Here is a 23,805-nt window from a genome sequence, read left to right as displayed (position 1 = left end):
AGTATGTAATTACTCATACCATGGGAACAGGGAAGGATTCTGAGTTTGTCTCCATCTTCATATTCATCCAAACAAATGGCACATACATCATACTCGTCTCCTGTAACAGAAGGATAAATAAAATGAAAATCTGTAGAGCTTTTCAACTTTTAAGTAACTTAAGTTTACATTTCCTCAGTTAATGTTTTAAAATTATTTATTTATTTATGTATTTATTTGGTACAGGGATTACTACACAGATCAGAGTCATAATGATCTTCCTGTCTCAGCCTCCCCAGTGCTGGGATTACAGGTGTGTACCACCACCTGATCTCAGTGGCCTGCTTGGTGCAGGGCCAGCATGGCATGAGATACTCAGGACTTTGCACTTGCACTTGCCAGGCAGGTGCTTAGACCACTGAGCTATTTCCCTGGTCATCCTCAGTTATTTTAAATCCCTTTTGATTATTCATCTTTAAGCTGCCTTTTTTTCCTCTTGTATTTCAGGGAGCTATGTAACTAAGTTGAAGGTCCTGAAGTTTTAAGTAACCTTTTATCCAAAACAATTAAAATAGGTATCAAAATTTTTTTTTAATCTTTTTTTTTTTTTTTTTTTTTTTTTTTTGGAACCACCGGTTTAACTCTGGCCCTTGCACTTGCCAGGAAGCGCTTATTCCACTGAACCATCTCCCTGGCCCCTAGGTATCAATTTTTTACTGTGATTTTCTTTGCAAAGTATTTTAAGAATAATCAATTCATGTTTTACACAACTGTACTAAAATGCTAGTTTTGAAATATAACTATTACCTACATTTTTCAAAGTATCCGGGTCATTTTAATGTATTATTAGTATTTTTGTTATGCTGTCAGTTGAACCTGGAGCCTCCTTTCTGACATATGCAGAGGCATTACCATTTAGCTACACCCCCAGCTCTGTGTCATTTTTGTCAGAAACACGTTAGATCATATTCACATATCTTTTTTTTTTAATGTTTTTTTTATTTATTTATTTGAGAGAGAGAGAGAGAGAGAGAGAGAGAGAGAGAGAGAGAGAGAGAGGTGTGTGGCCAGCTCAGCCCACCAGGGGGCGGGCTGGCTGGCATGTGGTGCTGGGGGATTGAACCGCGGTCCCCAATGCTTTGCCAAGCTTGTTCTAAGTAGGTGCTTTAGACCACTGAGCCATCTCTCCAGCCCCCACATATCTTTAATATATAAAAGAGTAAAAATTTGAAGTGAAACACCTTGGTCTTTACTCTGCAGTAGTGCTTGGCAAGGTGCTATGCCTCTGTGTACCCCGTCTTCATCTGTAAAGACTACCTTGCAGGGTGGTGATATTCGTCACAGCCATTTTAATTGTCTTATTGTTGAATTTATCATCTTTATAATATAGAGGTTTATTACTTATAGTACTTTTTTGTAATTTAAAGTTTTTGAAGGAAATCTTCAGTTGTCTTTTCCATTAAGTCAGGGTTAGGTAAAAACCAATGAAAATCTCAAGGAACAGAAGTCTGTTAAATTGATTGCCTGTCCTATTCAGAGGGGTAACAGCCTTGGCATATGTCAGAAATAAGGCCACTGTCTGGCTGAACATGATACATAGAAAGTGGGAATGATAGTTATTTTGAAATATTCCCTTTCATAACCTCTAGTCCTTTAAAACATGTTCAGAAAGAGTCCTGAATAGAAAACTCCAATAAAAACTATTTTTTGTCCAGTATCTTGGGTTTAAATTGTTCAAAGTCATAGTATCACCTGCCAAATCCATGCAGTAATAAAATACATATACATATATTGAGATCCTGTGTGGAATTTGGTAAGGCTAACTGGACTACTGGAACACTAAAGAATGTCTGCACATTTATTATGATGCATAATTGTACAGGTGATTCATGTGAGACTTTGAGGACAGACAGCTCTCATAAGTAGTTGAAACATCACTGATATTCTCATAAATCAAACTTTCAGTCTCATCAACTTGTAAAAATGTCTTACTAAAAACAGATGGTTAATAGGTCTTAAGGTAGGGAGATTAGCCTGGATTACACATATGGGCACAAGTGTGATCACATGATCCTTAAAAGTGGAAGTGAGAATTCACTATTAGGTGACTGGATGTTTATTAGGGAGGTGCAGTGGTATTGCATCAGATGGAAGTCAGAAGCCAAGAAATACAGATTGCCTGGAAAAGGTAAGGGAATAGATTCTCCCTGAGTGATTCCAGAAAGAACACAGCCCTGCCAACACCTTGAATTTAGCCGCCTGAGACTTAGGCATCTAACTTGTGCAGACAATACATTTATGCTTCTTAAGGGACTAAGTTTGTGATAATTTGTTACTACAGAAAATAGGAAACTATAATATTTGCCAGGCTCTAAATATGCAGAACTGAGGCTTTATAGTCACTGAGTTCTTATCAATCTGTTCAGATATCAATACTGTTGAGTTGTTCAAAGTCACAGGTTTACACTGATCATTCATATTTCTAGCCACAGCATTCACTTTGAGGAAGGCAAGTCAAAATTCAAAGATACAGTATATGATCATATCCTAGACTAGATCCCAGTACTCTGCAGAAAATTAACCTCCATGGCCTTGGGCTAGTGACAAAATGATAAAGGCATATGTTACAGTGCTTCTTGTTCTCTGGTACAATCAATATAGGGATTCCTCAAAAAACCAAAAATAGAAATTCAATTTGACCCAGCTATTCCCCTTTAAGGTACAGATTCTTCCCAAAGATGTCATATTATAGTAATACATGTATATTCATATTTATAACAGTACAGTTCATAATAGCAAAATCTTAGAAGCAGCCAGTATATCAGTAGATGAATGGACACTTATACACAATGGAGTACTAGTTTTCCATAAAGAAGGATAAACGAGTATGGTGGACCCTTGACTTGTGAACTGAATTTGTCCTGAGGGCTGGTTGTCACTCAGGTTGTCAACTAAAGGGTCAGGTTCCTTTATACAGCCTTCAAATTCTCTCCTGTGTACAAGCAGATCTCAGTGTCCTTGAGGAGCACTGGCCTAGGATTTCTCAACTCCACACAGGAAAAAATGTTGCAATGAGTCCTTCTAGAACTCTAAGAGTTAAATCTGTAGCTGAGACCATCTGCAAGCATGAGCGGCCAGCATTCAGGACATAACTCAAAACTTGGTTATAAGTCAAAACTAAAATTCCAGTCATAACCCGTTATTCGTATGTCAGCTGGTACAACTCTAAGGGTCCACTAAAAATGGTAGGAAAATGGTTTTACCTTGAGACCATAATGTTAGGTAATCAAATACAAGCTTAAATATCACATAGTTTTTCGTGTGTATAAAATCCAATGCATAAATAAAATGTAAAATAAAATCTAGAAAAAAAAAGTTAAAAAATGTTACTGTAATCCACCATGGCCAATGTATCTAGAAGCATACCTTGCTTTACTATAATTGCCTTATGTGTTTCATATTGGGGGTAGTTAGTCTAGTCTGTATTTTACGATAATTAATTTGATGAGCACAATAAATAAATGAATATGAAGCTGGCAAATTTTACTAAAAGGGAGAGTTGGAGGGGACGGGGGAGAAAGAATTGAGATGTGTTTTATACCTGTACCAATCCACACAATGAATGTAATCATGTAATGTAAACACATACTAATAAAAATTTTCAAATAAAATATTCAATAAAAATATTTGGGGTTCACCTTTTATTCCTTTAATTAACCTATGTAACCTTCTATAAGATTTTTATGTACTTTAGTTAAATATTCATCAGGCCTTGAACTGAAGAACTAAGAGGGTTTTTGTTTGTAAATGCATTAGAAACACTATAGCTAACTGCTTCCCCAGTACCTCACTAAGACTGGACACAATCCAATAAAAAACAAGAATGATGGCAAATCAGTTTTTGTCCCACTTTGAAGTACCTAAAACTGAAAATGGGAGAAAATAAGTCATTTGCATTGTAACCAGCTGGACATCCATCAGTAGATACTCCAAAGGCTGTGGTGTGGCATCAAATGACTATTGAGTAGGTTATATTTAACTTAAAGTTTAAAGCATTTATGTATTTTTTTTAATTTATAACTTATAAAACCTTAGCACGTTTTTGGATTTAGTTTCTTACTTATGCTGGTATTATAAAGGGATCTAACTATGCACAATGATAGTTTTTTACTAACAGAGCTATGCTAGAAAGTTCTTTGCTTTGTGTAAGATAGTGGTTCTCAAATAAATAGAAATGATTTTGGCACCCACAGATATTTGGTGATATCTAGAGACATTTTTGGTTTTTACAACTGGGAGGCCATGTTACTGGTATGTAGTAAGTAGCACCAAGCTGAGAAACCCTGATAAGAAACCCCTCCTGGCTACCCAAACTTTGCTAATTCACTAATAATTATGATATGTAGAAGTTGAGGGAGGAAGGAGATTCATGTCTGCTATGTAAAGCAGTGTGGAAGTATTTTTGTACTACATTGGCATTATTGTCACCAAAATAATGGTTCCGAATAATTTCCATCAGGTACTATTTGTTTATTTTAATGTATTTAGCACAGAGTTTACAGGGTCTCACTACACAGATTGGACTCGTAGTGATCCTCCTGTTTTCAGCCTCCCCAAGCGCTGGGATTACAGGCATGCACACCCACTATGCCCAGTCTCAATCATGGTTCAGTGCACCCCAGGGGCGGGGGTAGCACAGCATGCCAGGGATAGAACCCTGGTCCCTGTGTCTAAGCAGGTGCTTAGTCTGCTGAGGTATCTGGCTGGCCCTCCACCAAGTACTATTAAAGTCTCATAAATCTGAGTGTTACAGTTATGACACATACCTGGACAGAACTGTGGACATTCCTTCCAAACTTGTTTCTCTCATTTCCCCTGTATACATTTCAAGCCTTAAAACCTGGCTTATCAGTTATAGCAAAAGCACAGGCTCATACTAATGGGAGTCACAGAAAGACCTAAGCAGCCATTGCAGGGCTGTAAAGTATCAAATGAGGCTTATTTTTGTATTTCAACGAGTCTTGTAAGTAAGCATTTATCTGCAAAATACAACCTGTTACTGTAAGAGCTTCCTCCTGACTCTCCCTTCTAGTCCTGTCCCCTATATTTCTCAAGTAGCCACAGTGATCTTTTAAAATTATACATCATATGCCACTCCCATTAAACAGCTGCCCACCTCACCAGGAATACAATCTGAGTTTATTATGGCTCAGGTGAACCTCCTCTCTCACCTCACTCCATACCAGCCTACTTTTTGCCTATCACTTAACAAAAATGAAAGTAATTTCAGTGGAGGCTTGCACTTGACCAAGCTGTACTTAGAATATCTGAACACAAAATTAGACATAGGGGAGTGATGATTTCTAAAGATAAAAGTGAAGGTTGTCTGAGGTGTCATAGTACAGACAAAACAGGTACAGAACTCAACTTTGTTTTTATAACAGACTAGTCCAAGCATTAGACTTGTTCAAAGTAAAAGACAAAACAGACTGAACATCCAGGATTAAATACAGATTTTACAAGTAATGTATATGCTCAGGAATGGTGAATTATTAGATTTCATAAACTTGCTACTTACTGAATTAGTGTGGAAAACAATAGCCGTATTTTCTTTTCTTTTCTTTTTTTGGCGGAACTGGGGATTGAACTCAGGCCCTTGCGCTTGCCAGGGAAGCGCTTATTCCACTGAGCCATCTCCCCAGCCCCAATAGCCATATTTTCAGGCAAATAAAAGTAAATATTATCATCCATCCTCTCTACCCACACCAATCCCCTCCCCCCGCAAGTGAATAAAAGACAACAGGATAAAATATTTGTAAAGTCAAATGCTTGAGAATTCTTGATTAATTTCAAACTGGACAGAGAAACTTTAAAGTTTAGATGAAAGGCAGTTCAGTATAGTTACAAAAGTATTAACTACCTCAAAGACAAAAACATCACCCCATTTTTATACAATCTACTATAAAATGATATACTGTTTCTAATCTCTAGTGACAATATTTCTCCTACATATGTTATCTTGTAAAATCTCAACAAGCTACAAAGAAAAAAAATGCCTAGTAACTTAAAATACCAGATATAAAATCTTTTTTTAATCATTTATATTTTGGGGGGTCCAGTTGCTTCACATACTGAGGAGGTGAGATATTCCTCCTGGAAAGAGTGCCTTATTAGAGGGCTGTTAACTGCAAACATAAGGATTTCCATCTGGTAGGAAACCTAAGGATAACCTGTCCTTATGGTTAGATTTGGAAAAATACATTAATAGAATGATGCAGGCAAACTCAGGAAACCAGTTTCAATTGAGCTTTTTTAGAGAAGAATAATGAGTAATGGTAGAACTTAGAAGGAAGCTGGGTACTTCATAAGCAAGCAAACAACTAAAATGCTGCAATACTTCATGGTAGCAATGGGTAAGTCACCCATACTTGAAATCATTGAAGTACTGGTCACAAGCATTTGTGAATGAGATGCAGAAGTAAAGCTCAGCAAGAGGAAATTTTAAGTTATCATATCCCAAAAGAGTAGCAAACATGAAAGTGCTAATTTTTACAGTGTCAAGTTGCTAGTTTTAAAGGTTCTGTGGATTTTATTATAGGCTATGCTATGGAAGATATCTACAAATGTCAGATTCTTTTAGGTTCACTGGCAAATATTTCCAAAACAAAAACTCTTTTTGAGATAATGAAGCAGTCAGTCATTAGTTTCCTTTATTCTTTTTGTTGGGGGTGGTAGTAATGAGGATTTGATTATGACATAAATGTTAGATTCCTCTGTTTCCTCTTTCTTTCTTTCTTTCTTTCTTTCTTTCTTTCTTTCTTGCTTGCTTGCTTGCTTGCTTGCTTGCTTGCTTGCTTTCTTTCTTTCTTTCTTTTTCTTTTCTTTCTTTTTAGACAGGGCCTTGATATGTGGTTCTGGCTAGCTCTGAAATCACTATGTAGTCCAGGCTGGCCTTGAGCTCTCGGGAATCCTGGCTGAACCTTATGAATGCTGGAATTGCAACAGTGCATCACTAGGCCTGGCTTGTTTCCCCGTATCCTAAGTCTATCAGAGCTATTTGTTTTGTTTTGTTTTTTAAAAAGGCTTCCAAGACTTGGCACTGTGACTCACTGAAATGATGAACACCCACAAAAGTGTTCTACAGTTCCCTTCAAGTTTTAGTTAGATGCAACAATGAGGAGAGTTCAACAACTGAATTGGAATTGTGTTCTAACATCTATGAGTAATTTGTCAAGATCATTAGAGTATACCAAAACATACAAAATTAAAATACAAAAAACTAGGTCAAATGTATTTTTACCAAAAAGTGTAATATTTATAGTTACACATTTTCAAAGTGCTTTATGATTTTACTTATCTTTTATTATCAAAGTTTATAACTCAATTTTTATAACATGATTTTTAATAGGCTGCTTTGTTTTACAATTACTATGTATGCTATGCACTGTTAAGTGCATTTCACATGTATTGATTCAAATCCTTCTTACATTTACACATGAAATAAAAGGACACACAGATAATTTAAGGAGCCTGACATACTGTCACTTCAGGAGGGAATCCAGAATTCCAGCACAGGTATACCTGACTCCATTCATAGACTTAACTAGTATGTTTTACTATCTCCCAGCACAATTTCTGTCATATGTAAATATTCTCCTTTAATTCACTATATTTAGAAATACTCTTAAGTAGTTACCTAGTGTTATGGTTTTGTGTCTAGTTGTCCCCCCAAAGCCTCATGCAGTCATGGGATGGGGACTTGTACTGCTGGGATTATGGGTGGGAGTACTTCCCCCAGCCTGGGGCGGATAGCCTGAATGTAACTTCAGGGAGACAGACTTCCTCTCTGTAGCCATTGTTGCCACTACTCCTCCTTTTGCTCTCTCTGCCATCATGAAAGGATGCTCTCTGCCCTGTGCCACGCTGCCTTAGAGCCAGCCAAGTATGGACTGAAACCTCCAGTAGCTGTGAGGTTCCTTCCTTCATTTTGGGTGTTGGATATTTGTCCCAGTAATGAGACAAGAGTAATTAAGACACCTATTTACTCAGAAATGGAATTATTTCTACCTAATACACTTCTTCCTTTAGATGTTTCACAGGGAGAGGGGTGAATATCATTATTTAATTACAATTTCCTATGGTTTAGTATTTGCACAAAAGAACAGATATGCTTTAATTCAGGGTCAAATATTTCTTAGGTATTGATAATGAAATGATAGTGCATGTGCTAAAAGAAACAATTGATAATTCAGAAAAGAAACATTAACCTTTTGGGAAAATGCATTAGAGAATAACTGTGAGTCAGAATAAAAGTGATTGGTTTACAGACTATAAATCTCTAAAACTTAAAAACCAAGTCTATGCATAAATTGCAGCTTTGGCCAAATTTTATTTTGGGTAGGTGAACAAAAACAAAAAGAACTTCCATACATTTTAAGTAGGCATTCTATATTATTATATTTTGGTTTTTAACCTGGTTGCATTATCTACACAGACAAACTGAACTTTACCCAAGATATTTTTGAATAGAGGATCAAAGAAATTCAAAGATCTGTCATCATGCTGAAGGGACAATTTTAACCGATATTTAGAATGATAAATATTGTGCAAGGGCTGGGGAGATAGCTCAGGTGTCTAAGTGCCTACCTGGCAAGCACAAGGATCCAGGTTTGATCCCTGGTACTGCATGCCCTGCCAGCCCAGGAACCCTAGGTGTGCCATGCTGGCCACTGAAACCAGGCATGGTGGTACACACCTGTAATCCCAGAGCTGGGGAGGCTGGGATGGGAGGATCACTACAAGTCTGAGCTGTGTAGTGAGATCCTATACCAAATAAATAAAAATTTAAAAAATGTTGTGCTGGGCCCGCTGGAATCTCCCTTCAGCCAGTGGACATGCCTGGCATTTGGGATCCTTTGGCGGAACTCCCAGCAGAGAGGCTAGGAGTGAGACCCAGCCAGCTATTCCAGGAGCATAACATCTTGCCAGTGGGGCACAGAAGGCTGCATCAGGAAGAAGTGGAGGACAGCAGCTAGACACAAGCCAGGTCAAGCTGGATGAATTCGAACTTGGTAGATCCAGACCTGCTAAGCTGAGATACACTGCTAGACCCAGATCTATGAGAGCATCCTCTCTCTCTCTCAATCAAGAGAAGGGGCAACAGGTAACCGGGGTGAACAAGACTGCCTGGAAGACTCTAGGTACATCAAGGGGAGGTGATCAGACAGAACTTAGGGGAACTAATTTAAATACAAATTCCCAATTTAATATCTGCTTAGCTATACAGTCATAATATTTACTCTTATGGTCTAAAATATAAACCCATTAGTTACAAAAGTTTGTCAACCACTGAATCTCACTATCCATTATTAGTGTTGCTAATTATAGTACTATAAATACAAAATTGTCACTTCCTTAACCACATAATCTTTCTTGGAATAATATTGGTAGGTAATAAGGTAATAACTGCACCAAAGCGCTACACTAAAGGTCAGAGGACAGTGCTATACAGAAATGACAAAGAGGAGGAGCAAAATGCATTCTCATGCCCTGAGCCCACCCTGAAAAAAAATGCAGGAGACACTAGCATAGAAGAAATTGGAAGTCATACACCTAAAATCTCTGAAATAATAGTATCTGAAGTAAAGAAACAACTGCAGAAAGGTATAGAGGAAATCAGATCACAAATAATCTCTGAAGTAAAAAAAGAAATGATAACTAAAATGAAATACTAAGTGCTTCTAAAGAAGACACTGATAAAAAGCAATAGAAAAATGATGGAATCTTTGAATGAGCAATATAGGAAAGAAATAGAATGCATGAAGCAGATTCAAAGAGATATATAGGAAACTAAAATCTCAATCACAAACTGGCAAAACCGTTTGAAAGTGAAGATAGACTTTCAGACCTTGAAGACACCGTTGGAACTAGTGAAAAATAAGAAAAGATCTCTTAAAAACAACTATGATGCAGGAAAAAATAATTCAACATCTACAAGACGATGCGAAAATGAACAACATAAGACTAATAGGCATCAATGAGAAAGGAGTCAATATAAATGACAGAAAAAATATGGGCAGGATAATCTAATTAAAACTACACCTGGATAAATAATAATCAAGATCTCAGAAATTCAGCACAAGAACAGTATACTAAAAGCCACTAGAGGAAAGAAATAGGTCACATTTAAAGGAAAACACATCAGAATAACAGCAAATTTCTCTTCACAAACCATCCAGTTAAGAGCATGGAGCAAAGTACTACAAGTCTTACAAGAAAACAAATTCCAACCTAGACTTATATACCATGCTAAACTCTCAAGTTTGATGGAGAAGTGAAATACTTCCATGACGAAGAACAACTAAAGAATTTCTTGATGACAAAGCCAACCCTACATAGACGACTGAAGGATATTCCTAGAGAGGGATGAAAATGACCACAACTCCACAAATGAGAATGGAAAAGAATCCACCAAATAGGGCAAACAATTAGGCATGGGAAAAATAGTTAACGAACTGGAAAATAACACGTCAAACATAAGTCAGTACACATCTCAGTTATAACCATCAATGTAAATGGACTCAATTCACCAATTAAAAGAAATAGACTGACACAGGATTAGGAGGCAAAATCCAACAATATGCGGTATACAAGAAGTAACTCATAAAGAAATTGACAGACTCAAAGTCAAAGGATGAACAACAATACCGCATGCCCTAGGAGTTCAGAAAAAAGCAGGGGTAGCAATCCTGTTCACAGACAATCTGAACTTCAAGAATGATCAAATGAAATAAAGAAGGCCACTATATATTGGTTAGGGAAAAAATACAAGAGGAAGAGGTAACAGTCATAAATATGTACGCACCAAACACAAGAGCACCCAACTATATAAAATAAATCTCCCCCCCCCCCCCCCGGAACTGGTGATTGAACTCAGATTCTTGCACTTGCCAGGGAAGCGCTTACTCTACTGAGCCACCTCCCCAGCCCTGTAAGACACATCTTAATGGATATGAAAAATCTAATATTCAATATCACAAGCTTAACAGGAGACCTTAACACCTCCTTATCCCAAAAAGACAGGTCAAGCAGACAAAAAATTAACAAAGAGGTAGCAGAACTGAACCACACCTTTGAAGAAATGGACATTTACAGAGTGCTCCACCCAACCACATCCGAATACACATTTTTTTTTCCTTGTTAAAAAAAACTTTATTCATAAACACAAAATTCATGAATTGTATTTCTTTTCAGAAGACAAAAGACTAGAATTATTTTGTGCATAGCTCATTTTAGGTTTCAATCTTGATTACTGATATTTATATTGTACTACTATTTGTACTATGTACACTTACATTAAAACAGTACTACTTTTATAACTTTAACAATCTAATGTTGTCTTCCTTGATTACCACTTAGTATGATTTCTGACTGAACGTTTACAATGAATAACTGTCCAGGTTTTCATGGGTTCACAGCTGAACAGTACAAGAAATTTACAGAAGATATAATCCCAATTCTCCTCAAACTCTTCAATGAAATTGAGAAGGAAACAATTCTCCCAAAATCATTCCTGGAGGCAAGTTTTATACTGTTACCTAAACTAGGGAAAGATGCCAACTAAAAAAGAGAACTATAGGCCAATCTCCCTCATGAACATAGATGCAAAAATCCTCAATAAGATCCTAGAAAATAGAATACAGCAAATCATCAAGAAAATTATACACCATGACCAGGTAGGATTCATCCCAGGCATGCAAGGATTGTTCACTATTCGCAAATCTATAAATGTAATACCCTACATCAATAGAGCCAAATTCAAAAACCACATAATCATCTCAATTGATGCAGAAAAGGCTTTTGACAAAGTTCAAAACTCATTCATGATCAAAGTCCTACAGAAAATTGGAATAGATGGCCTGTATCTCAATCTGATAAAAGCCATTTATGACAATCCAATTGCTAACATAATTCTAAATGGGGGAAAACTGGGCATGGTGGTGCATATCTGTAATTCCAGCAGTGGGGAGGCTGAGACAGGAGGATTACTATGAGTCTGAACTATGTAGTGAGACCCTGTATCAAAAAAGAAAAAGAAAAAGAAAAAAAAAAAAAAAAGGGGGGGGGAATTACAACTTACTATGGAAAAAAAAAAAAACAAACCATGAGCAGAAAACTAGAAAACAGAAAAATTAAAAATTGTTACCGCTGGAGGCTCAGTATGGACAAGTTTGAAAGTTTAAAAGTGAAAAATTCCTGGGGTAACAGGAACAGAGTTTTTGCTTTGGCATGTAAGAAGCTTAGAAATTGTTATTCTGTAATAAATCAAAATCTGAGCAAACTGAAAAATTAATAGCTTTCCTTATCTCTACCAGGGAAGTAAATTAAGTAAAGTCACTGGGTAAGCCACTGCTCCCAAAATAGGCAAGTAGGTAAAGTGCAGAAAACTCTGAGTAGAAACTACTGTAAGAACTAGTACCAGTGAGAAAGCCTAAACTGACAAATCCTTAACCTGTGTGAACAAGTCTAAGAGTTAAACTACAGGGCACCTCACACATTTGTGACTTGTACGTCTTGCAGCTCTACAAGGAAAAATGTTCTGCATTGGGGCTGGGAGGTCACAGTTGGGAAGTAGTATGTTCTTCCGAACAAAGTTGCCCTTGAGTGAAACAATTTTACCTGCTCATAATCTTCTGGGGAAAGAGGAAAAGAAACAAAACAAAACAAAACTCAGAACCAGCTGGTTTTAGTCTTCTATGTAGGAAAAGATATAACCAAATCTAACCCCTTCCAGCCACCTGGTTCTATCTAAAGTTGGGGAAAAATAATTTGAAAGGCTTTTGCTAAATTCAGTCTAGGTTACAGGCTGTCTTAGAGACCAAAACATAATAGGATTATAGAACAATTTTTCTTGCCCTCATCCCTTACTACCATATCACTGAGACCCTATTTTATGCAGGTTTTTTGCAGTATATAATATCTGGCTTCTAACAAACCACAAGGTACACTAAAAGGCAAAAAAAACACAGTCTGAAGAAAGCAAGCAAGCATCAGAAACTGGGATACTGCAATTTCCCAGAACAGAGTTTTAAAACAACAATGATTATATGCTAAAGGCTCTACAAGAAAAATAGGCAATATGCAAGAACAGATGGATAATGTAAACAAAGAAATGTTCTTCTAGAAAGAAACAAAAAGAAATGCCAAAAGGTCCAGCCAAATAGCTCAGCGGATTAAAGCACCTGCTTACGCAGATGCAGCAGCTAGGGCTGGATACCCAGCCTGCCTGCTGTGCGGGTCTTGCCCATGGGGCATGATGAGACTGCAATTGAGACTGGACATGTGAAATAAACCAGACCCACATGTGTAAATATCATATAGTCTCCTTAGTATAAGAAATCAGAAGAAGAAATACAAATAGAAAGGTATAACACAACTAAAATGAAAGCGAGAACTTGAGGACTGGACAACAAGGAGAGAGTAAGGAAAAAAGCTGGGAAACAGGACAGGGACAAAGCGATATACCTGTATGCACAAGATGGGCAAGGCAATGATCCTGAGAAACATCAGCAGGTTTTTGAAACTAGCAGTCTATTCGTAGGATTCTCATCCTGACTATATATGATGATACCTGTGAACCAAGCAACTGCACTGAAGATAGCAATGTGTAACAGAAGGGTCATGCTTGGAATGCCTGTTATTCTGGTCTTCTAAATACATCCTTCTTGTCATGACATCCCAATTATTACCATACTGTCTCACAAGTAAATGTTTTGTTTTGGTTGTTTGTTTGTTTTTAAAAAGGGGAATAAATGAAAAAAAGACACAAGAAAAAGAAAAAAAAATGTCACAGGACTATCCTGCTACAATGCTGTATATGGCTAGATTTCTAAATTTCTGTGTAAAAATGTGTTTATTCCTATTTTTAAAAATTTTTTTCTTCATATTCTGTAAGGACATAAATTTCAACACATCAATACTTGATGGAAGATACCTGTTCCACATTATGCCTAAGATGTTCGATATTTAGATAGATAGGGTAAACCAAACTGCATATGTTGCAAGGTAATAATAAGCTTCTCTTCTGGAGGGTTAACAACCTAAGTTTGCAGATCAAAAATTGCAGAAAAGGAAGGGCTGCAAGGTCCACCAACATTTTGGCCCTAGCCTTTCAAGGTCAGTGAAGACTGTGGACATAGGAGAACCCATACTGTAACATCATGTAATTCAGTTGTGCTCCAAATTTTCTGATCAAGGAGCTTATGGAGCCACAGAGGAATGTGATTGATGATGTATAGTGTGCCCAAGGAGAGTCACATGGAGAGAAAACATTCTCTCAGGCTTTCACAGAGAGCAAATTGGTCAAGCATTGGCTGTGACTCATCCATATGGCTGACACTGACAAAGCATCTACAAAGTACGGTACATGGTCTCAGGATAAATCCTGAGGGGAGTTGACTGACCCTATCAGATATTTCTTGTTATATAGGTCTTGCTTTATCTTGGTCTTAATCATCCAGCAGAAAAGTATAAAAACGAAGTAAAGCCATATTAATATGCTGAGCTGTAAAAGGCTCTAGTCAACAACTTCTGCGGCCAACCCCATACTATTGTGGACTACTTGACTGTGTTGGACTGTTTTGCTAAATTCAAGCACCTATAATATTTAGATGCCAATAGAATACCCATCTCTGACAGGAATGAACTGGAGGGGGGGGGATACAGAGGAAGGACCATTTTGTATTTGTATAAACAGAATAGTTAGGATAGATGTACGGCTGCTTTCGCTTGGTTCAGGGAGAGGAAGGATTTGTAGTAGTAGTGTTTGGATGGGTTGTCCTGGCTGCTTCTTGTGGATGACCACTGAGAAGATAACAATGTGCAATGTATTAATTATTGAAAATGTCCTATTAATCAGCTTGGAAAGTGTCTCATTGATATTTGTTTCAATAAAATAAAATTAAAAAATTAAAAAAAAAGACTCGTGGTGGTGCATGCCTATAATCCGGGCTCTTGGGAGGCTGAACACAGGAGAATCACTATGAGTCTGGTTTATGTAGTGAGACCCTGCAGACCCTGTACTGAAATACTAAATAAATAAATAGAAAGAAAGAAATGCCTGGGGGCGGGGGAGATGGCTCAGTGGAATAAGCGCTTCCCTGGCAAGCACAAGGGCCTGAGTTCAATCCCCAGTTCAGCAAAAAAAAAAAAAAAAAAAAAAAAAAAAAAAAGAAAAAAAGAAAGAAAAGAAAAGAAGAAAGGCCAGAAATTATAAAAATGAAAACAAACCCACAGAAAGGAAGAGTGCTTTTGATTTGCTCAACAGTAGACTGGACATTGAAGAAAGATTCTTTGCATTTGAGGAAGTCAATATAAATTTCCAAAACTAAAAAAAAAAAAAAAAAGAATAGAATGCTCAGAATGTAAAATAACTACAAAAGGTGTAACAAATGCATACTGGAAAATTACAACAGCAATAGAGGGGGTAATAATGATAAGAAATTTCCTAAACCACACACCCAGACATTTCCAAGAACCACAACTAGTATACTTGTGAAAAGGAAACAAAACAAAATGAAAAAAGGCATGTTAGTTTTACTCCTCTGTACAACATATTTGGACTCCAGAAAACCAAAACTACAGGTGTAGAAAACCCTCAAAGAGGCCAGGGGTAGGGAGCATGTTACCTACAGAGAAGCTGTTATGGTTTAGCTTTAAAACATCTCCCCAGTGTCTCCTTACCAGGAGGGGGCTTCAGAAGGTGCTTGGGCCATGGGGTGCTGTGCTCATCAGGGGCATACGTTCAGAAGTTCACAGCTCAGTGTGCTGCTGGAGGGTGTGGTGGAAAGAGGCATGCCACTGGAGGTGTGCCTCTGAAAGGTGTTTCTCCTCTGGCTCCTCCCTTCTCACCCCACTCCCTGCTACCACTGAGACTGCTACCACTGAGCCACAGCTTTCTTCCACCCTGCCCTTCCCCCACAGTGTTCCTGCCTCAGAGCCAGCTGACCACGCACTATATTCCTGCAATGCATGAGCCTTCATATCTTACTGCCTTATCTCTGAGACCCTATTTACTGCAGTCTATTTACTGCATCTCCTTCAGGATGCATGTGTGGGCACTATTTCTCAACAATGGGAAAGCTTATAAATACAGAAGCAATTATAAGAATTATATCTAACTTTTCATATGTAACCAAAAGCAAAGTAAAATGAAGTATTTACAGTAGTAAAAGAAAAAAGAAAACGCCTAGAAATCTGTGCTGTGACATCATTACCTGTCAAAAATAATGATGGTAAAATTAGACATACCGTCTGTGCTTTCTGCATGAAGACATGAGTTTAAGCACAACAAAATAGACTAAATGCTCTTGTTAGAAATCCAACTGAAGACTAACCTCACCAAAGCACAGTGTGAAAACTCAAGACAGTCTCTATCCTGTCCATCATGGCCCAGCATATGACCCTTCCTCACGCCCTAGTGTCTCCCTGGGAGGAAGAATAGAATTCACCTCCAACATTCTCAATTTTAAAGGATGTGACTGTTAATTATTGTATATTAACTGATCAAGAAGTGCCCAGCAGATCAGTAAAGCACAGTTCTGGGTGTCATTGTGGAGATGACCAGTGTATAGGGCAGCAAACTGAAGGGAGAAGGTACACTCTGGGTTTTGGGTGGCACCAACCAGGAGCCTTGCAACCTGGATAGAAAAAAGGGAAAGAGAAAGGAACTGTTCTTGGTTTTTAAAGCACTCCTGCCTTTTCCTGCTGTCACCTGTGAGTCTCCAGTTACTGTAGTCTCCAATACAGACCACTACCAGCACCTCTTCAGTGAGCTTCCCAGCCTTTGATCTTGGACTGGTGGCACATTCTTGATCTGCCTTGCTCTGTGGCTTCAAGGGTGAGAGGTTATAGGATCACCTGGCTTTCCAGTGAACAGAGGGTCATTGTGGACACTCCCACCTTTGATCCTAAGTTTACCTAATAAATTTCTTGCATAATTATGAATATATTGTCTATTGATTCTGTTGTTCTAAGGAACTTCAATCAGGAAAGAAAAAAAGAGAGAGAGCCCCAAGAAATAAAGAGCTGCTCAAAGGATCCTAACACTCTTGCTTGTATCCAAGTACTGACAGACACTAGTCACCAGGTACAATATCTCTGAGAAATGTTTCTGAGAATCCCTACCAGAGTCTGCAGCATCAGAGCTGGATGCCAAGTAAAATTACCATAATTTACTATAAGACAATTAACAGGGGCTGGGGAGATAGGCCAGTAGAATAAGCGCTTGCATGGCAAGCACAAGGGCCTGAGTTTAATCCCCAGTTCCAAAAAAGAAAAAAGAAAAAAAAAAAAAGACAATTAACAGTATCACATATAGACTCCACAACCTCCTCAAATTATGTTACCTGAGCCACTCAAAGAGAACACATACCAATAAGAATTTAAGAAATATCCATAATCTCTATCGAGGCTGATTGAAGGAAAGTTCTTATATAAAACTATGCCATAAAGTTTGGAAAAGATAGATGATTTTTCAAATACCCAAATCCCAACAACAAAAAATAATGAGATATACAAAGAAATAGGAAACTGTGACAAATTAAAGAAGCAAATTTATGGAATGAACTTAGCTAATGAAATGGCAATGATTTGCCAAATGAAGAATCTAAAATTAGTATCATGAGAATATTCAATGAGTTAAGAGAATACACACAGACAACAAATTGAGAAAGTGATACACTTTAAAAATATATATAAAACTAAGAAGAACCAAATAAATTTTGGAATTCAAGGATGCAATGAATAAGGTGAAAAAAATGTATGGAGGGATTTGAAAAGATAGTGAGATTAAAAGTGAGACTTTCAAAATTACTGAGGTGAGGAACAAAGAAAAAGAATGAATGACAATTGAGAAACCTGAGGGGTTTCTGGAAGAATCAAACAGAGAATGGGAATCTCAAGGAGAAACAAAAAAGGGGCAGAGAAACTCGTGAATAAATAGTGGCTGAAAACTTTGTGCACCTAAGGAAATAAATGGATTCAAGAATCGGAGAGAGCTCTAAATAAAAGAATCTCAGAGAACTCTGATTAGTAGAAAGTCTTGAGACTGATACTAAAACAAATTATAATTAACTGTCAAGAGTGACAGATTATGGAGAGATTCTTGCAAACAGCAAAAGAAAAGCAACTCATCACATATAGGGGAGACCTATTACATTATGAACTGACTTAGCAAGAAGCCTTGTAGGGGAGAAGGGTGTGGTGTTATGGATTAAAGTAATGAAAGGAGAAATTGCTACCAATCAAAAATATTTTATTTGGCAAAACTGTCTCTTAAAAAAAAAAGAAAACTGATGTCCCAAGATAAATAAAAGTGGGGGAATTCATCACCATCAATCTTGTGCTACAAAAAAAGGCTGACAGTCTTACAAGTTGAAATGAAAAGATAATAAACAGGAGCACAAAGCTACATGATAAAATGAATGTCCTTGATAACGGTACACATACAAATCCAGAATTCCATGCTATTGTAATGTAGGTAAGTAAATCACTTATAAATCTGGTATAAAATATTTAAAACCATGAAAAATAATGAGTTTATGGCAATGGATACAATATAAAAGGAGATAATTTATATCATCAATAACATAAGAGGCAGATGATATAAAGAAATTGACTTTTTGTGATTCAAGTTACTTTATCAACTTAACAGATAGTTAGAAGTTTAAAATGTTTCATGCAATAAGGGTAACAGCAAGGAAAATAGAATATATGTGAAAGCAAATGAGAAATGAATCAAAACATATCATTACAAAAAATTAATGAAAAACCCTAAATATATCAAGAAAAAAAGAGAAAAATTACAATGCAGAAGTAAAAAATTTAACAAAAGAAACAGCCTTTCCCTATCAATAATAATTTTAAGAGGTTGGGGAATTAGCTTAGTAGAATAAGCACTTGGCTGGCAAGTGCAAGCGCCTGAGTTCAATCTCTGGTTCTGCCCCCCCAAAAAAGTAAATGTATTGAATATAGCAATTAAAAGGCAAATTGGTTAAAGAGACTAAAATACAAGAACCAAGTAATAACATCTATAAGAAACTTTGTATTTAAGAACACACATAATTTATGAATGCAAGGGTCAAAAGACATTCCATGCAAATGAAAAACTAAGAACCGTTTAAGTGGCTGCTACTGATCAGACAAAGTAAGAGTTTAAGGCGAAACTTATGTGATGGACAAATAAAGATATTACATAATGATAAAATGAACAATTCACCTGGAAAATATAACAATAAAAAATAATAAATCCATCCTTAGAACACCCAAATATATGAAGCAAACAGTAAAAGAACTGAAAGGAGAAATAGGTAGCAACACATCTATAGTGAAAGAATTCACACCTCACTTTCAGAAATGAGTAAGCATAAAATTTTATGCCAGTAATCCTAGCACTCTAGAAGGCTGGAAAATTTATCGACATTAGAAAGATCCTGTCTCAAAATTTAAAAAAAAAAAAAGGGGGGGGGGGTAGAGATGTAACTCATTGCAAAGGCCAAGAGTTTATCCTCACTACCAAAGGGGGGCTGGGGGATAAAATAGAATGACCACACAAAATATTTCATCCAATTATAGCAAAATATATATTTTTCTCAAGTACATATATTATTTTCTAAAACTTGCCATATATTAGGCCATAAAACACTAAAAAATTTACGAAGAGACTGAAATCATGTAAGTATGTTCTCCAGCCTCAGTGAAATGAACCTATAAGTCAATGACAGAAGAAAACCAAGAAAATCCATTAATATGTGTAAACCCCATAGTCTAAAACAATCAGTGGCTCAAATAAGAGATCAGAAGGGAATTTAGAAAACATCTCTAGTGATGAACATACCAAAATTTATGAGATACAGTGAAAGCAATACTAACAGCAAAATAATAACATTAAAAAACAATGACATTACAAAACAAAGGCACAGGAAGAGAACTCAACACCGCAAGCACAAAGTAAAGAAGAACAGGTCAGCATCCCTAGTGATAACCAGCAGACCAGCAGAAGAACTCAATGGATACTGCAAGCTGTAAATCCAGTATGGGGCTTTCATCTAAAAGTGACTCCTGCATGGTAACAGGTTAGCTTTCTTGGTGGACAAAATATCTGAAACCTGCAACTTAGAGGAGAAGAAGTTCAATTTGGCTCAAATTTTTAGAGCTTTAACCCATAGTCAACTGGCAACAAAGCAGAAGCATCATGGTGAAAGGGTGTGGTCAGGGAAAGCTGCTGTCTTTCTGATGGTTAGGAAACAGCACAAGGTAAAGCACCAGAGGGGAAGGGCTAGAGAGCAGACATGGTCCGCAAGACCACACCTCCCCTACTGACGCACACATAAATTCACTTTACTAATCTGATCTCTTAATCCAGTCAGACTAACAATCACAAAGTAAATCATGAACAGATCAGCATTAATGATCACAGCGCACTAGATTTGGAGAACAAAAACCACAGCAGTTCTTCTAATATCACTGAGTGATATTACCAGGAGCCATCTTCAGAGAAGGCTTACTGCTTGAGACAGTTTCTCTAGGGATCAAAGCAACCACACTTCAAGGTTCCTGGTGAAATTCTCCCATAGTGATTAGGTGAGAGATAGTAACAAGAGAGAGTTGTGGAGAGGGTTGGTTTCAGACCTGAAAATTTGAAGCATCAAAGAGCCAGGCCATGGAGGGCATCATAGTTGGCAACAACTCTGTGGTGAGGAACAAGGCACGTTACATGTGATCTTCCTAAAGGGACTGAGTCTGTTGGTTCTCACTACTGCCCTGTCTAGCATGGAATTCAGTGAAAACATTTGTGTTCCCCCTTCCAGACAATTGGCGATATGTCACTGCTTGAACATTTGCCAATATCCTAAGTGCAAGAACAGGGGCCTCTGGAGTGAGTTAGGCCCCTAACCAGCCTATGTTGCCCAGAGATAGTTGGGGATGGCAGGGACTCCTTGTGTACAAAAGGAAACAATTAAAAAAACAAAACAAAACCCGTCTGGAATTAATGCAGCCCTCAAGCAGACAAGATATCATTGGTCTTTGCCTGGTGAGAAAGACAGGGGCAGAGTTCTGCATTTGTATAGCACATAAAATAAAACAGGCCCCAAGTTTGGCTCATTACCCTTCCCATATACTGGTGGTTCCAATATTATGGGTCCTGGAAGAAAAGAAAAGCTACCACCACTCCAAACATCACGGTGTAAAGGCATTTAGAACTCATTTTCTTGTCTGTCTGTCTGTCTGTCTCTGTCTGTCTGTCTGTCTGTCCCTCTCTGTCTGTCTGTTTCTCTCTCATTTTCTCTTACTTTTATCTAACTTTATTTAGGGTTTTTGCTCTATAATTGGATGGATATCTGTCTTTTCTCCTTTATCTCATTGTCTCTGTTTTGATTTTAAAGCTTAATTTGTCTATTTTCCCAATCTCTACCCCTTCGATGTATTACTATATTATTTTTAAATTTTATCAATACTTAGCCTTTTTAACTCAATACCATTATTGCTCCTTCCTTTTCTACGGTTAACATAGTGGTATAGTTGTTTTCAGTTTTTACTGTATTTCAACACCTGGTTTGTCCTTGTGTTATTACTCTGGTCGTTTTCTTTGAGCAGAACTAAGGACCAAGCCCTCAAAAGAAGGCTGGATACTATGTAAAAGTGGAAAAGATATCTATCCCAACTGATGCCAAATTTTAACAAAAAATCCACAAGAAATATGAAAAATTGAGGCAACACAGCTCCTTCAAGGACACATAACTCATTACTGACTGAATGTATAGACACAAAATGGATAAAATGCCAAAGAATTCAAAAGACTATTTTTAAATGATGATTTCAAAGAGCATACAAATAAATTGCTAAATAAATTAAGAAAGACAATGCAGGATATAAAGGAGTAATTCAAAAAAGAGATTCTGAAAATGAACCAAACAAATTTTGGAAGGCTTCCCCAATGAAATGAATCAAGCATAAGAAAACCAAGGGCTTGAACACAAGGCTGATGAATTATCACACTCAGACAGTTAAGAGATTTTTTTAAAAATTTTCTTTTCCAATATATATTTGGAATACATTATGATTACATTCATCATAGGATTAAAAAAGAAGTCCCAACTCTTTGCTGTCTGCAAAAACACACCTTACCAGCAAAGACATACACAACCTGAAAGTGAAAGGATGAAAAATGACATTCCATGCAAATGAAATCCAAAAGCAAGCAGAAGCATGTATACTCATATTTACCAAATCAGACTTGAAGACAAAATTATTCAGAAGAGAAAGCTAATACATATTGGTAAATGGAACAGTACATTAAAAAAAAAATCTAAATATATATGTAGTAAATATTGGCATACCCAATTTAATGAAACACTACTACACAAAAAGGGGCTCAGACTCCAATAGAGCAATAATAATGTCAACATTTCATTTCCATCAAGAAATATTCTATCCAGACCCCGCCCCCCCCCACACACCACCAACAAAGAAATAGTTAAATTACACCACAGATAAGCAATGTTGGCAGATAGCTACTGAACATTCTCTCCAACAACTACATGTATTGTTGAAGTAACTCATGGAACATTAACTGAAGTAGCTTATATTTTAAGTCATAAAGCAAGTCTTAAATATAAAAGAACTGAAATAATTTCTTATATTTCAGTGCAATGGAGCTAGAAATGAATGGTAAGAGAAATGACAAACTACACAAGCACATGGGTATTAAACAGTTGTTTTTTTCTTTTTAATGTATTTGGTTATTACAGGGTATCCCTATGCAGCTTGGACTTGCAGTGATTCTGTTTTCAAACTCCCCAGCACTGGGATTATAGGCATGTGCCACTATGTCCATACTCTGGCCAGCTCAGCCCATCCTGGGGCAGGGCTGGCAGGGCATGTGGTGCCGAGGATTGAATGGTGCTCCCAGCACTTGCCTAAGCTTGCCTAAGAAGGTGCTTTAGTCCACTGAGCTATCTTGCCAGCCCAACAGTTCATTTTTGAATGACTTATATGAGTAAATGAAGAAATGAATGGAGAAATTAAAAAGTTTTGAGAATCAAATGAAAATGGATATAGTAATAAGTACCTACATCAAAAAGTCACACAGATCTCAAATAAATAACCTAATTATATCTCAAGGCTTTACAAAAACAGGAAAGCAAACCAAAACCAACAGAAGAGATCAGAGCTGAAATTAATGAAACAGACACTAAAAGAACAAGAGATCAATAACCAGTTCTTCGAAAACATAAGCAAGTTTGATGGTCTCTTAGCCAAACAAAAAGATATAGAGAATTCAAACATGTTTATGTATCTGTATATATAAAATAGTTAAGATAGATATACAGCTACTTTCTCTTAATTCAATGAGAAGAAAGATTTGTACTAATAGGGTTTGGACACGATATCATGTCTGCATCTTGTACTATGAATAACTACTATGAAGACAACAATATGCAATGTATTAAGGAAGACCCACCCTGAGTGTGGATAGCACCACCCAAGAGTTTGGTAGCCTGGAAGGATAAATAGAAGAGGCTCCTGCCTCGTTGCTGCTACTTCCTTGCTGTGCTTCTTTCTGCCTGCCCTGCCAAGCCATCGACTATTTTTCCTCTGTGATGCCCCTCTGTCATCCCACCCTGCTTTGGAGCCAGCTGACTACGGAATGAAACCTCTACAAACTATAGCCAAAAATAAACCTTTCCTCCTTTAACTTTGGGTGTTGGGTATTATGTCTCAGCAATGAGAAAAATAACTAAGACAATTATAAAGCAGATATTACAA

General features: G+C 37.1%; 1 protein-coding gene across 2 annotated transcripts in view; it reads right to left on the bottom strand.

The window, feature by feature from the left end:
• The window catches only part of Rnf13 (ring finger protein 13), a 170,918-nt gene that overhangs the window by 2,013 nt on the left and 145,100 nt on the right, over positions 1-23,805 (bottom strand). For both annotated transcript variants that reach the window (XM_004643911.2, XM_023704085.1), the window contains exon 9: positions 20-100. In XM_004643911.2, coding sequence (XP_004643968.1) covers positions 20-100 — 81 coding nt within the window. The remainder of the gene's footprint in view (positions 1-19; positions 101-23,805) is intronic.

The sequence above is a fragment of the Octodon degus genome, unplaced genomic scaffold, assembly GCF_000260255.1.
Source record: "Octodon degus isolate 3935 unplaced genomic scaffold, OctDeg1.0 scaffold00186, whole genome shotgun sequence".
NCBI classification, from domain to species: Eukaryota; Metazoa; Chordata; class Mammalia; order Rodentia; family Octodontidae; genus Octodon; species Octodon degus.
This window is presented reverse-complemented; position numbering and strand designations above follow the sequence as displayed.